Source organism: Pteropus vampyrus, unplaced genomic scaffold (assembly GCF_000151845.1).
Source record: "Pteropus vampyrus isolate Shadow unplaced genomic scaffold, Pvam_2.0 Scaffold20, whole genome shotgun sequence".
NCBI lineage: Eukaryota > Metazoa > Chordata > Mammalia > Chiroptera > Pteropodidae > Pteropus > Pteropus vampyrus.
In genome coordinates, this window is record NW_011888801.1 from 7,909,395 (window position 1) to 7,922,000 (window position 12,606).

The 12,606-nt window shown below is 35.9% G+C and overlaps 1 protein-coding gene and 1 pseudogene across 1 annotated transcript in view; both read left to right on the forward strand.

The window, feature by feature from the left end:
* Positions 1-12,606, forward strand: part of NRG3 (neuregulin 3) — a 1,091,888-nt gene that overhangs the window by 1,598 nt on the left and 1,077,684 nt on the right. The window contains exon 3 of the mRNA XM_011355455.1: positions 234-503. Within this exon, the coding sequence (XP_011353757.1) occupies positions 234-503 (270 nt within the window). The remainder of the gene's footprint in view (positions 1-233; positions 504-12,606) is intronic.
* LOC111736571 lies at positions 1,773-1,887 on the forward strand (annotated as a pseudogene).

The following is a 12,606-nucleotide window of genomic DNA, read 5'->3' on the forward strand; positions in this document are numbered from 1 at the left end:
ACATTATGGCAGCCTCTCTCATGTCCCCCACCCCTCACTCTCCGCCCCTCCAAACTCTTCCTGGGCGAAAAATACGATGGCCCTGTGGTAGATGTATGGAACCTAGGAGTGGTTTTATATAAGATAGTCACTGGGACCCTGCCTTTTCTGAGAAAGAACTTTTTGGAGCTGGGGCAGTAGATATTGAGTGAGAAATACCACGTGCCATTTTTATATCTTTTGAATTGCAAAAGTTATTAAAGAAATTGATGACCCTCCACCCCAAGAACAGAGGAAGTTTAAAAGAAATCATGCAGAACCCATGGCTAAACACAAGCCAGGAGGAGGCACTCAGGCCTTACAGTGAGCCCATGGACCCCTGGGTGTCAGAGGAAATGATAAACCTGTGGTTTGAATGGGACCAGATCCAGGACTCATTAAAAAGCAAGACATACAACGGTCTAATGGCCATGTACCTCATCCTGAGCACCAAGAAACCCCAAGTGGAGTGCCACACCATCCTGGTAAGGCCCTTCTGTTCCCCTGACCCTAGCAGCTGTAGTACCCCCCACCCTCAACTCAGAAGGTTTAGCCAGAGTTCTCTGAGTTCTTCCAGGAAGATCAGCAGCCTGTGGACCAGGAGTCAGGGCAGAAGACCAAAGAGACTGCCACTCCCCTAGCCAGCCTGGAGTCAAAGACTGCCATCCCTAGCCTAGTCCCCCAGGTGTGGCTCTGAGGGCTATTCCTCTACTCACAGCACCAGCAGCAGCAGCTGTGGAACCCCAGAGAGAACCAGCGAGGGCCAGCAGTGTGTAGCTAAAAAGTTCTTGTACTTTATTTTGAAAAAACTCTGCTTTAGGTAGTTCAAGAAGCAGCATATGAAAGGAAAAGAGAAGAGGCCATTTAAATTGTGGATGGCCGAGGCAGGTCTACAACTATAGACTTAAGGGAAGTCAAGCTAGGCTCCCAACATTTTAAATGTTGAACTGGGAGATGCTGAGATCCAGGGAGCCTGGCCATGTGATGGGGGAGATTGGTCAGAGGCTGGACACAAAGTGCTGCAGGTGGTAACAGTGCAAGAAGTGCATGACATGGCATATTAAATATTGACGTTTACTTCATTAGAAATTAAAATCTGCAGAATACTTCAGTGGCCTCTACATTTATAATATGAAAATCTGTAATAAATTTTGTCTTTGAATGATGTAATAATGTCTACTGTTACAACATTTAATTGCTTTTTTCTTAAACTTGGTCTCAAAATGATGCTACAACTTAACTGATATCATGATACTATAAGAGAATGTTCTGTTTCATAACACATGATAGGTACATTATTAACATCTATAAACATGGGAGAAAGATAGCTTTCTTTATATTTTCTCTAATAAGATCATGAGCAGATTTTTCATTAGAAATCTTAGAGAACGGAGGGTAGTGGATTGATATATTCAAAGCACTTAAGGAGAAAATCTGCCAATCAAATATCCTATACCTGGCAAAACTGTCCTTCAAAAATGAAGGAGAATTTAAGACATTCCCAGATAAACCAAAACCGAAAGAGTTCTTTACCACTAGACCTGCCCTGCATGAAGAGAGTCTTTCAGATTGGAATGAAAGTACATTGAACAGTAACTCAAATCCTTATGAAGAAATAAATATCTCTATTAAAATAAACACACAGATGATTATAAAAGCCAGTATTGGATGTGGTTCCATAGTGTAGCGGTTAGCATGGCTACTTTACATGGAGAAGGTCCTGAGTTCATGCCCCAGTAAAGCCACAGTCCATGGTCTATGGCCATGCCACCCTGAACAAGCCCAATGTCTGATCTTGAAACTAAGCAGGATCGGGCCTGGTTAGTACTTGGATGGGAGACCACCTAGGAAGACCAGGTGCTGTAGACATAAATAATAATAGAAATAAAAGCTAGTATTATTGTAACTTTAGTTTATAGCTCCACTTATTGTTTTCTACTTGATTTAAGAGATGAATATATTTTTTAAAAACTCAATTGTTATCTACATTTTTGGACACACAATACAAATCTATGTGATTTTTTTAAATATCAATAATTGAAAAGGGATGAAGCCAGAGCTATACAGAATTAAGTTTTTACATATTCTTGAAGTTAAGATGGTATAAATTCACATAAGAGTGGTATAACCTTAGGATGTTAGCTGATTCAAATGACCAAAATATATTTCTTATATGTATTTGGTCTTCATCTGTGATTTCTTGCTCATAGCACCCAAATCACTTGGAATTTCCTGAGTGATAAGAGCCATGGGAGCATCTTTTGTTCTAATATTTGGTCTCTTGTTTTTAGTTTTTGAAGCTTCAGAACCATACAGATAAAATGGGTGCTTTGTTATTTATAAAAAGGCCTTTTCTACCATAACTGGGTTTATGTTAATGGGGCAACTTTGGGAAAGCATCTAAGGATAGGGGCTGGTTGCTGGGGGAACCAACTTTGAACAAAGAGTTGGAACTTTCAGTTCTCTGCCTTGATTTCTAAGAAGGTTTGAGGGAGATGGAGGTTGAATCAATCACCAATGGCCAATGAGTTAATAAATTGTGCCTATATAATGAAGCCTCAAAAAATAAAAATAAATAAATAAATAAAAAACAAAAGAAGAGGGTTCAGGGAGCTTCAATATTGAGGAACCAGAATATTTCCACGTGTCATCAGGCCAGGCCCCAGTCATCATAGAAAAAGAAGTTCCTTTGTTCAGGACCTCACCTTACGTATGCCTTCATCTGGCTGTTGATTTGTATCCTTTAATATTCTTTGTATCCTTTAATATTCTTTGTAATAAACCAGTCATCTAGAAAAAAAAATATACTTCAATATTTTCATTATCAATGTGATCATCTGATACCATACAGTAAGTAAATTCTAACTAAGTGATTATACTCTCATCTTAATCCTGAAATTTTGAAAAAAATAACTTTTGGCTTGTATCACCCTAATCTCTCCTAGCCATGTGAAGCTTATTTCTGGTTAAACTTCTTCATAATTAGCTACTACCTCCTGCATCACAGAAACTAATGTTGCTCCTTTAACACTTGTTAAAATGGATTACACCCACCCTATTTTTTTTTTCTCTTTACAAAGTTTCGTGGAGCTATAAGAACAATTTAGAATTGTTCACCAACAGTATTTAGACAATGCAATGAGCACCCCACTAAAACAACTGATAAGATGCAGTATAAATTCCATCATAAAAAGGGAATATTGAAAGAGGAAATTATGATATTGCAGGTTTGAATTCATTGCTACATGCTACTGAGTATGGCATTACCTGAAGAAACAGGGTAGGTAGAGGAAACATAAGAAAGAACAATAGAAAGTTTTCGTGGTTTCTGTGTTGTTTATTTTCAGGACCTATTCATTCATTCTAATTGTCTAGAATCTACTTACTGTGAACAGACAGGAATGCACATACATAGTACATTGAGAAGTGCTCCAGTTATCTATTGCTGGGTAATAAAAAACATCAAAATTTACGGCTTTAAGCAACAACTTGTTATTTTCTCTCAGGGTTTTGTAGGTTGACTGAGCTCAGCTGGCAGCTTTCATTTGAATTACCTAATGAGATTGCAATCAGATGGTGACTAGGGCTGGAGTAATCTGAACGCTTGACTGGGATGGATGAAGAGATGGCTCGCTCACATGGCAGATAGTCAAACACTGGGTAATGGCTGGAAGCTTGACTAAGTTTGTTAACCAGAGGACCCACCTGTGGCCCCTTTGAGTGGCTTGGACTTCTCACAACAATGTGGCTGGATTCTAAGAATTGTCTCCAAATCAAATATCATACAAGGCCTAGGAAGAAACTGCAAAGCCTTTTCTGACTCTACCTTGGAACTGCAATAACATCATTTTCACTGAATAGAATCAGTCAAGCAAATCATTAAGGTGTCTCAGATTTAAGGAGAGATGAATTAGATTCCAATTTTTGATGTGAGGAGAAAACAGCATGCACAAAAATCTAGGGAAAAGATTCATAACAACTATCTTTGCAGACAAGCTACAACAAGTGGTTAATTGTGGCTATATGATTTCCATATGTTGGGGAAACAATTTTTATAACTAATGCAAACTGACTCTTTTGTGAATGACAAATTCATGAAATGATAAATAAATGAAGAATTTTGCAATTATGGTCCCTCTTAATTCCCAGATAATTTTTGAATTTCCCTTACTCCTATTTACATTCATTCCATATATCTAATATCACTTGCTCTCTGTTTCTATTGTGGCAAACATACTTATTGACCCCCACCCCCCCTACCACTTTTAGTCCCTTGTGTTTCTAACACTCTAATTATAACTTGAGTGGTCTATGTCCAAAATTACAGCCTACATCCCCTGCACCAAACTTATAACTGGTAAATCTCCAAGCAATTTCATGGTCTTGCATTCCTCAAACACAAGCCCAAGCTGGCTTCTTTTTATTCCTCCAACACAGCAGGATTCAATCATTCATTTAGATCCCCAAGCCATTGTTATTGAAAGTTGAATAAATAAAGGCATACATGAGTTTTTAGGTCCCTCTAAGAAAGAGTATACCTTTCCTCTCATAGGGGAAGTTCTCCCCAAAACTTTGTCTTTCCTTTACATTTAATTTCCCTTCTCCTTGAATAAACTTTGTTTATTCAGATAAATTTTTAAAATCTTTATCTCCTTGTCTTTATCTCCTTGTGTTTACGATCCCATCTCAATTAAAATAATTTGTCAGTTCCTAAGCCCAGCCTAATCATAAGATAAAAATCACTTGACACTTTTATGAACACTATCCCACCCACTGATATCTGCCTGCCTGAAATTGAGTCTGCTGAGGCTCTAGAAAATTTCTATCCCCGCAGACATTAGATTACACTCAATGGATGCAAAGGGACTTTGGCTGATAAGTGACCCCTACTCATAGAGGATTTATATAAGATTACAAGATTCATCAATATTCCAAAATAAATCCCCAAAACAGATTTTGATAAATAGATTTCCACAAATTCTCAAATTTTCAGAGGTTCTTGAGGTAGAACTCTGCCTGTGATAAGTTGATTCTTAAAATTTAAGAACATGGATAAATATGCTCAGGCTCAATAAATAAATGCTTGCTTTTATTACAATGAGACTCTTAAAAAGCAGAAATCTTGACTGAGATTCTCACTCAATACAGATGGTATCTCCACTCAGACCTTGGCCTAAGTGAGGAGAGATCTTAAGAGACCTTGAGATCCTAGGAGAGTTGAGACTGTGTCACCAACCTATTACATAGTTTTTCACCTATGCAAATTGAACCATAAATATGACTTCACAAATCACTTAATAAAATTTTATAGGCAGGGAATTTTCCCTTATATTAAAATATACAAAAGAGTCCAGGGGTTGAATAAGCCCTTCAAAGGAAGCATGCAATATCAAAAGAGCTGGTGCAAAAAGAAATTCTTGAACTTTCCCCTGTGGTTGCCACCATTACTCAGGATAAAGGTGTGAAAACCAAAACTTCAAAACTACCTACTACCACCCCCCACATAGAGATACACAGCTTAACATCTAGATTATAATCTATATTAACAGGACTTTACTATTCTATTGTTTTTATTAGCATAACTAGCAAGTCCAGAAAACTCCTGCCTAGATAAATAACTTGATCGCTCATTACAAATCTTTCTGCATACTTTTGAATTTCCCTTCAACATGTCAATAGGATCAACGGATGCTTTAGGCCTTCAGGCTTTTTAAATCCCTCATCTCAAAATATTGGCTTTACTATTTCCACCAGTCCTAAATTGCTATATCATGGTCTTCTCCCATTTGAAGCCCTCTCATTGAAAGACCCAGCATAAACCAAACTTCTTATTCACACTAAAATTGACCATCTGAGAACTACAGAGCTCTGTTGAGGTAGCATTCTCCCTCTCTGCAGTAAGCAATTCATTCAGTTTATGTTATCAACAAATTGTCGGTGATGTTTAAGAAGATGAAGATCAATGGAAAATAGTGTTCAGACCCCTGAAAACTAGTCTGTTAGTCTAGTGGACAGAGGGGAGTGAAGTTGGGGTTGGTGGGCATGCAAATATGGCATCAAATGGTCAAAAGCATTGCTATTATTTTCTTTCAATTTCAGCCCCATAAAGGATGTGGTCAAAGGAATCCTATATTTCCTGAAATACTGAGGTCATATATCCTGGCTTTTTGGCAAGACTTAGAACCTCCCAAGTCTTCTGACTTTTGCGGACAGGCAATGTCTAGGAAGCCATTTTCCCTGGTGTTTCCAGATTATTGCAGGTAGATAGATGATAGATAATAGATAGATAGATAGATAGAAAGATAGATAGATAGATAGATAGATAGATAGATAGATAGATAGATAGATAGATAGATGATAGATAGATAGATGGCAGATAAATAGATGATAGATAGAAGCTGTCCCTCTTACTGCTCCCCGCTCACTTTGAAACAAGACATAGCACTTGGCACAACTCAAAAATGGATTTATGTATTAAAATATCAATATTTTACTGAAGATTTACTCCATGGGAAGATGGGAAAGAAAAGGTAGAACACATAGCACAAGCTTAATAAAATCCTTGTTAGATATATCTACTCTTTTATCTTCAAAGTTCTTAAAATGAGCAAATCCCCTCTTCTCTTTTTCTTTTCCTCCTATTTAATGTAAATCCTCTCTATAGCACAGAGCAACCCAGTCCTTCCTACTTTTTAGCTAAAACCCTCCTCCTTTGAAATACAGTTTGAGGGACAATCTACTGTTACACAAGCTAAAGTAAAAGGGGAGGTCTCACCTCCTCAGAAGAGTTTATCACAGAATTTACCCAAATGTCACATATATGTTACATTTATAGTATTCAAATTGCCAGACCTTGCAATTGAACTTTGACTAAATACAAATCATATGTATACTAAAAACTGAAGCAATATTCTAGCAGAGAAAGAAGTTTTTAATCAAGAAGTAGCAGGAGGCTATGGACAAATATTCAGTGACCTGGAAAATTAAAATGAGGATTAATTTCAAGCAACAACCTGGTGTGTGTGTGTGTGCATGTGTGTGTGGGGAGAGAGTCAGAGGGAGAGAGAGATAGAGAGAGAGAGAGAGAGAGAGAATGAGAGATTAATTTTAAATAGTTACAAGCCAAATATTTTTGCACTAGTTTCTGAGGCAATTTGCTTGTTTGTTTGCTCTGCCACATGAAAAAATGGCTGGATGTGTTTTGCATTTAGGGAATAAAATTGAACACTGAATAAAGATAATAATAGATATGTTATGTACACATATGCATAGTGACATTTAAAAAATATGATTTGTGTTGTGTCCTTAAATCTGTGTTATTTAAATGAAAAAGAAATTGAGAGTAATTTGAGAGGGGAAAAAGCCATTTGTCAGAGAAGATAAAGCTCTGGATTTAAAGAAATATGGTGATTGTTAGCTCTTTCACTGGCTAATTGTGTTTAAGTTTGGCCTGACCTCTTTCCCAATTAAAAGCTCAGGCTTTCCCTTCCCTACCCCCAACTAAATGAAGAGGTTGAATTAAGATAAAGCTTAACCCTATTCTACCTATGGACACTCTGGGTTTATAATTGTTTTAGAAAGCGTGGCCCTGGCCGAAATTCATATTAGTTTTACACAAATATGTAATTACAGTGTTTGAGATTCATCGATTTAGGAGCTGCTTAACAATAATTTGATTGGTTTTCAGTTATTGTTGCTGCTGCTATTACCATTATCATTCTGGGAAAGCAAATTTTCTTTGCTAATCGTTACTGTTCTGAGGTGTATGCATCAAATAATAAGCAGTTTTCAAGCCTCTGACAGGTGCAATTACATGCACCCAGACACCCACACAAATAAGCCTGATGAAGTCAGACATCTGTTTTCTTACACATGCTGCTCTCATCCCACTAGTACCTCAGGATATTCTTTTCTCTAGTGGAGAGTGAGAAATGGTGAGTTCTCAGGAATTAATTCTGAATCAATCCTCAAATGGCTCAGCCAATTACCATGGCCATAGACAGACAGAGACACAAAATAGAAAGAGGAGATACAGATACAGAGAACAGGGACAGGCCAGTGGGACAGCAGGAAGGAACTGCTGGCCATTAGCTCCAGAATTTACCCTAAAAATCTCAGTGTCCCACCTAAACACACTGACATCTTATTTTTATCAATTGTGCAAAAGCTTAAGGCTTAAATAAAGGCAGAGTAGTCACTACAGTTGGTTTCCACCAGCAATGAAGAGAAAGAAAAGAACCCAAAAGCATGAATTCCAAGAAATGCTGACCAAAATGAGTGGATAAACTAATTTACCATGAGAAAATAAAACCTGAGATAGAGCATTAACCCTCTGCTCTTCACACTCACTTTTGTTCCCCTGAGAACTGCAGCTCAGTGACTGTTCTCATCCTGGGCTCTGACTATTCTTTTGGAAGAGATGAGAGTGAAATGTAGTCTGGATGACATTACCGTTGAACAGTCTGGAACAGTGAGGACCACAAGAGGCTTGTTAACAAGAGTTGGGTTATGCTTTGGCTAAATATTTTCTTCCATGTCACAATTATTTATACTGTTTTGAACTGAATTGAATATAAATATTTCTTTATCTAATTTGTATAATGTGGATATACATCTATCAATGAATTATATGCAATCAAATTCCTCCACACCTACTTAATAAAATCATACTTTTAATGGGTTTTAAAGATTCCCAAATGGAAATTTTGCTTTTTTTCTTTACTTTCTCTCATGATTTACTATCATATAAAAATTATGTTAGCTGTATACTGTATGACCAGCTAATGGTAAATATCCAAGCAGTACTAAAAATTGATCTACCCTTATCATCATAACATAGTGTACTGACTATTACTATGAACATTCATTATACAGAGCAACAAACAAATGCACATATAATTTTAATTTTGGCTATGTGTGTGATTGTCATCTAATATTCAATATTAATAAAACCTTATTAATACATTCTAGATGTCAAGAACTGAGGAAACAAAGATGGTAAAACTTGAACCAGCCTCCAAGTCTCTAGACCCAATTTGAGATAGAGAACCACATTTTAAAACCCACTGTTTAAAAGCACAGTAGAATTAAACAGAGTAGAAAAATTGAAGCCAAAGTCTCTGAAAGGCAAGGTTATTACTGTTTTTTTGTTTGTTTGTTTGTTTTGTTTTGTTTTGTTTTGTTTGCTTATCACATAATCTTTCTTTTCTATATTCCACATTTCTTGATTGGAATATAAGAACTGTTTGAGAACCTGTGAATGCAGTGCAAAACAAATGATGAAGAGAATAAATGGTACATGGCATCAGTTATGGGAAAGAATGGAAGGTTGGAGAGTATTAGAATAAAGGATGTATAATTCGGCAATAAATGATATACACATACAAATTGGTAAAAGACAAGTTGATAAATCTTGATAGGATAGTATGATCAAAAAGGAAAGAGGAGAAAGCCACATTTCAAATATGGAGTTCAGCATGTGGAAAGGAGCTGAGATTAGAATTTTAATGGTAGCATCTAGAATACCTTCGATAAGAGTTTCAAGCAGTTTGAGGTTGGCTTGTGGAGAGTCCCTCAACTTCATGATTATTTGAGCAGTAGGTAGTCATTAGCATTTGAACAAATTGATTCTAATTAGTATGTATCTAGATAACTCTAATAACAAAATAAAATAGATTGTAGGTAAGGAGAAAGGGTTTGGTCACAACTACTGGATACCACAAGACAACTTAACTGCTAGAACTTAATGTAAAACAATTTGAATAGAAGGGTAGCACTAAGATTAAAAAGAAAGAAATACAACAGTTATGATTTAGAAACAACCGATAGGAATTACTAACTACTTAAGTATGTTAGTAATGTGAGAAAAAAGTAGTCAACAATGACTACAACCTATTGAGCTGCAGTGATACTGGAAGTTACATATCTTATAGAAAACATAGTTCAGAGGATGAGGCATTTTAGAAGAAAGACAATGAGTTCATTTTCAGGTCTATTTTGAGTGTGAAGCTATAATAGTCATACCTAGGGATGAAGTACCTTGGTACTAAGACAAGAAGTGAGAGTAATATATTTAGATTTGAAAAAATATAATCATGTTGGTGGTAATTTGATAATTGGGCTCTCTTATGTCAACTTTTATCTTTGTATCCCACAGCTTTTAACACATTGCTTGAATGATGTTAGAAAGTAATAAATGATTATCCAGTGAAAGAAATTAATAGATGACCGAAATTTCAAAGGAAGAGTGTATAGACTTTTACAAGCAGAAAATTGATTTCTGTTGGAGGTGTATATTTGAGGGGTAGGGACCAGGCCAGAAGCCTAGAAGAAGTACATCAAAAGATGGTAGAAGTGTAAAGAGAACATTGTACTAAAGAAGCTAAGAGAGTAGAGAATTCTGAGGAAGAAAAAGTGAAAAATAAATTAGAACTCTGCAGAGATCAAAAGGAAAGAGAATAGAAAATAGATCATAGCTTTTGGCCTGAAGGAGCCTTTTGTGGCTATGTAAAAAGCTAGTGGTTTTAATGAGAGGAAAAGAGTAGAAGCTAGATTGTAAAGGAGCTAGAGAATGAGTAAATTCTGAGGACGCAGAGCAAGTCAGTAGGCAACCTTCTCAATTCATAAGTCTAGGAGCCAAGGGAAAAAGAGATAGCAATGATGGTAGCTCCAAACAGTATGATGATTGAGGGGAAATTATTTACGAAATTAGGGGAGATTTTAAGACACTTTTTTTACTCTTGAATTTATTTAAAACGTGCTTTTCTACCTTATTATGTTGTATATCCCATTACATTTCCAGCATTAGTTATTAAAGAAGAAGTTTTAAGCATGTCAGTAAATGTGCTAACTTTCTGTTAATTATCCTATTGATGTTGTAATCTCCTTGAAGTGATAAACTGATTAACTCATTTCATGGGATGGATTATACTACAAGAGAATAAATGATTAGCAAAAGAAAAAGAGAGATGTGGAAAACTGAATAGCAAACATTTTGTTTTTTACTCAGCAATATTTGATTAGCTATAACTGATGCTTGTTATTGCAATAGATTTTGAAATCCTGCCTTATGAAATGTAATGGGATTAATGGAATTGGTTAGTGTTATTAAAGGTTTTGCATCATTTACTGTGATTTAGTAAACAAGATATATAATGCACAAATTCTAAATACTTTACCAGTGACCCTGCCACGTAAGGCAAATATGGCCAGCCATTTCTCATACTGATATTTGAAAACTTTTTCCTGATATGTGTTTGTATGTGTGTGTTTCATGTGTGTGCATGGTAAAGACATTTTGAAATTGCAAAAACACTTTTAAAAGTATTTTTACTTTTTTCATTATAAATCCTATGTACAGATGAATTACTTGACCAAAATTATTGGTCTACTTGGTTGAAGCTTACATTATTTTTTTCTCCAGTATATAAAGCTCTTTGAATAATTGAATCTCACAGAAAACATATGTTAAGTTTTATTTTAAGTCTGAGATTCCCAAGCAAGGCCTATTGAACTACACAGCAATCTTTGAAACAATAAAAATAATAATATCTCTTGTAACACTTTATAATTTAAAAACAATTTACATCAATTCTATAGTTAATTTGTTTCTATACTCATGATCTACAAAACAAAAATGAAGCTTAAATAGGTAAAATGCCTTATTAAGCTTGAATAGAGTATGAAGGAAATATAGAACAGCACTAACCATCTACGCCAACTATGCAACTTTAAATATTTATCAAAGGTTTACTTCTAAGGAGGCAAAATCAATGCTCTTATTTTACTGTCTTTTTTTTTTTTTCTTTTCATCTGCAAGAGTGTGGAGAAAAAATTAAGATGAGTAGAAGAAATTAAGAGATATTGAGAAAGAATTCCTAAACTGAAAAATAAAGTTTGTTCTTATCAACGGCTACGAGTTGTCTGTATGTTTCTATTAGGCACATACTTTGAAATAGAAAGTCAAACTGTGGAAAGCAGTGATCATCTAATAACTGCCACACTGACAGTGTGAAAATAAGCCCTAAATCTCTGGAAAGTGTTACACTCACATTGCATATCTGTATTATGAACACCCATGTGTTTCTGTTAAACATTTGCAAGTTTACAGGATGCTTTTATCCACACTGTCACCTTTAACATCAACTCTGTGGGATGAGATTATGTTGACCATTTCCTAACTGGAAGCAGATACTAAGAGGGGTCACATGACTTTCTCATGGTCATGCAGAAACTAACAGGTAGAGGCAGGATTCCTAGTTAGGCCACATGGTTTCCCAGGCCAAGGCTCTCAAAAGGCAGCCTTATGCAGTAGGATAAGAAAAGACTAAGGAATACAAGGAAAGGAATGCAAATCTTAATTCCATCACCTGACTTGTGATCTCATAGTCTTTGCCACAGGTGTCGTTAAGTTCTTTAAAGGTTCTTTGCCCCAGGGTTTTAGTGAGGCTTAAGTGAGATAATGTTTGTGAAAGCACCTTTTAGTATTAAAATTCTATAGAAATGTCAAGTTGTGATGTATTTGCCAAAGAGAAAATGAGCTGATATTTGGAATGGCCTTTGGGGAATGTTTCCAATATGAAAGAAATC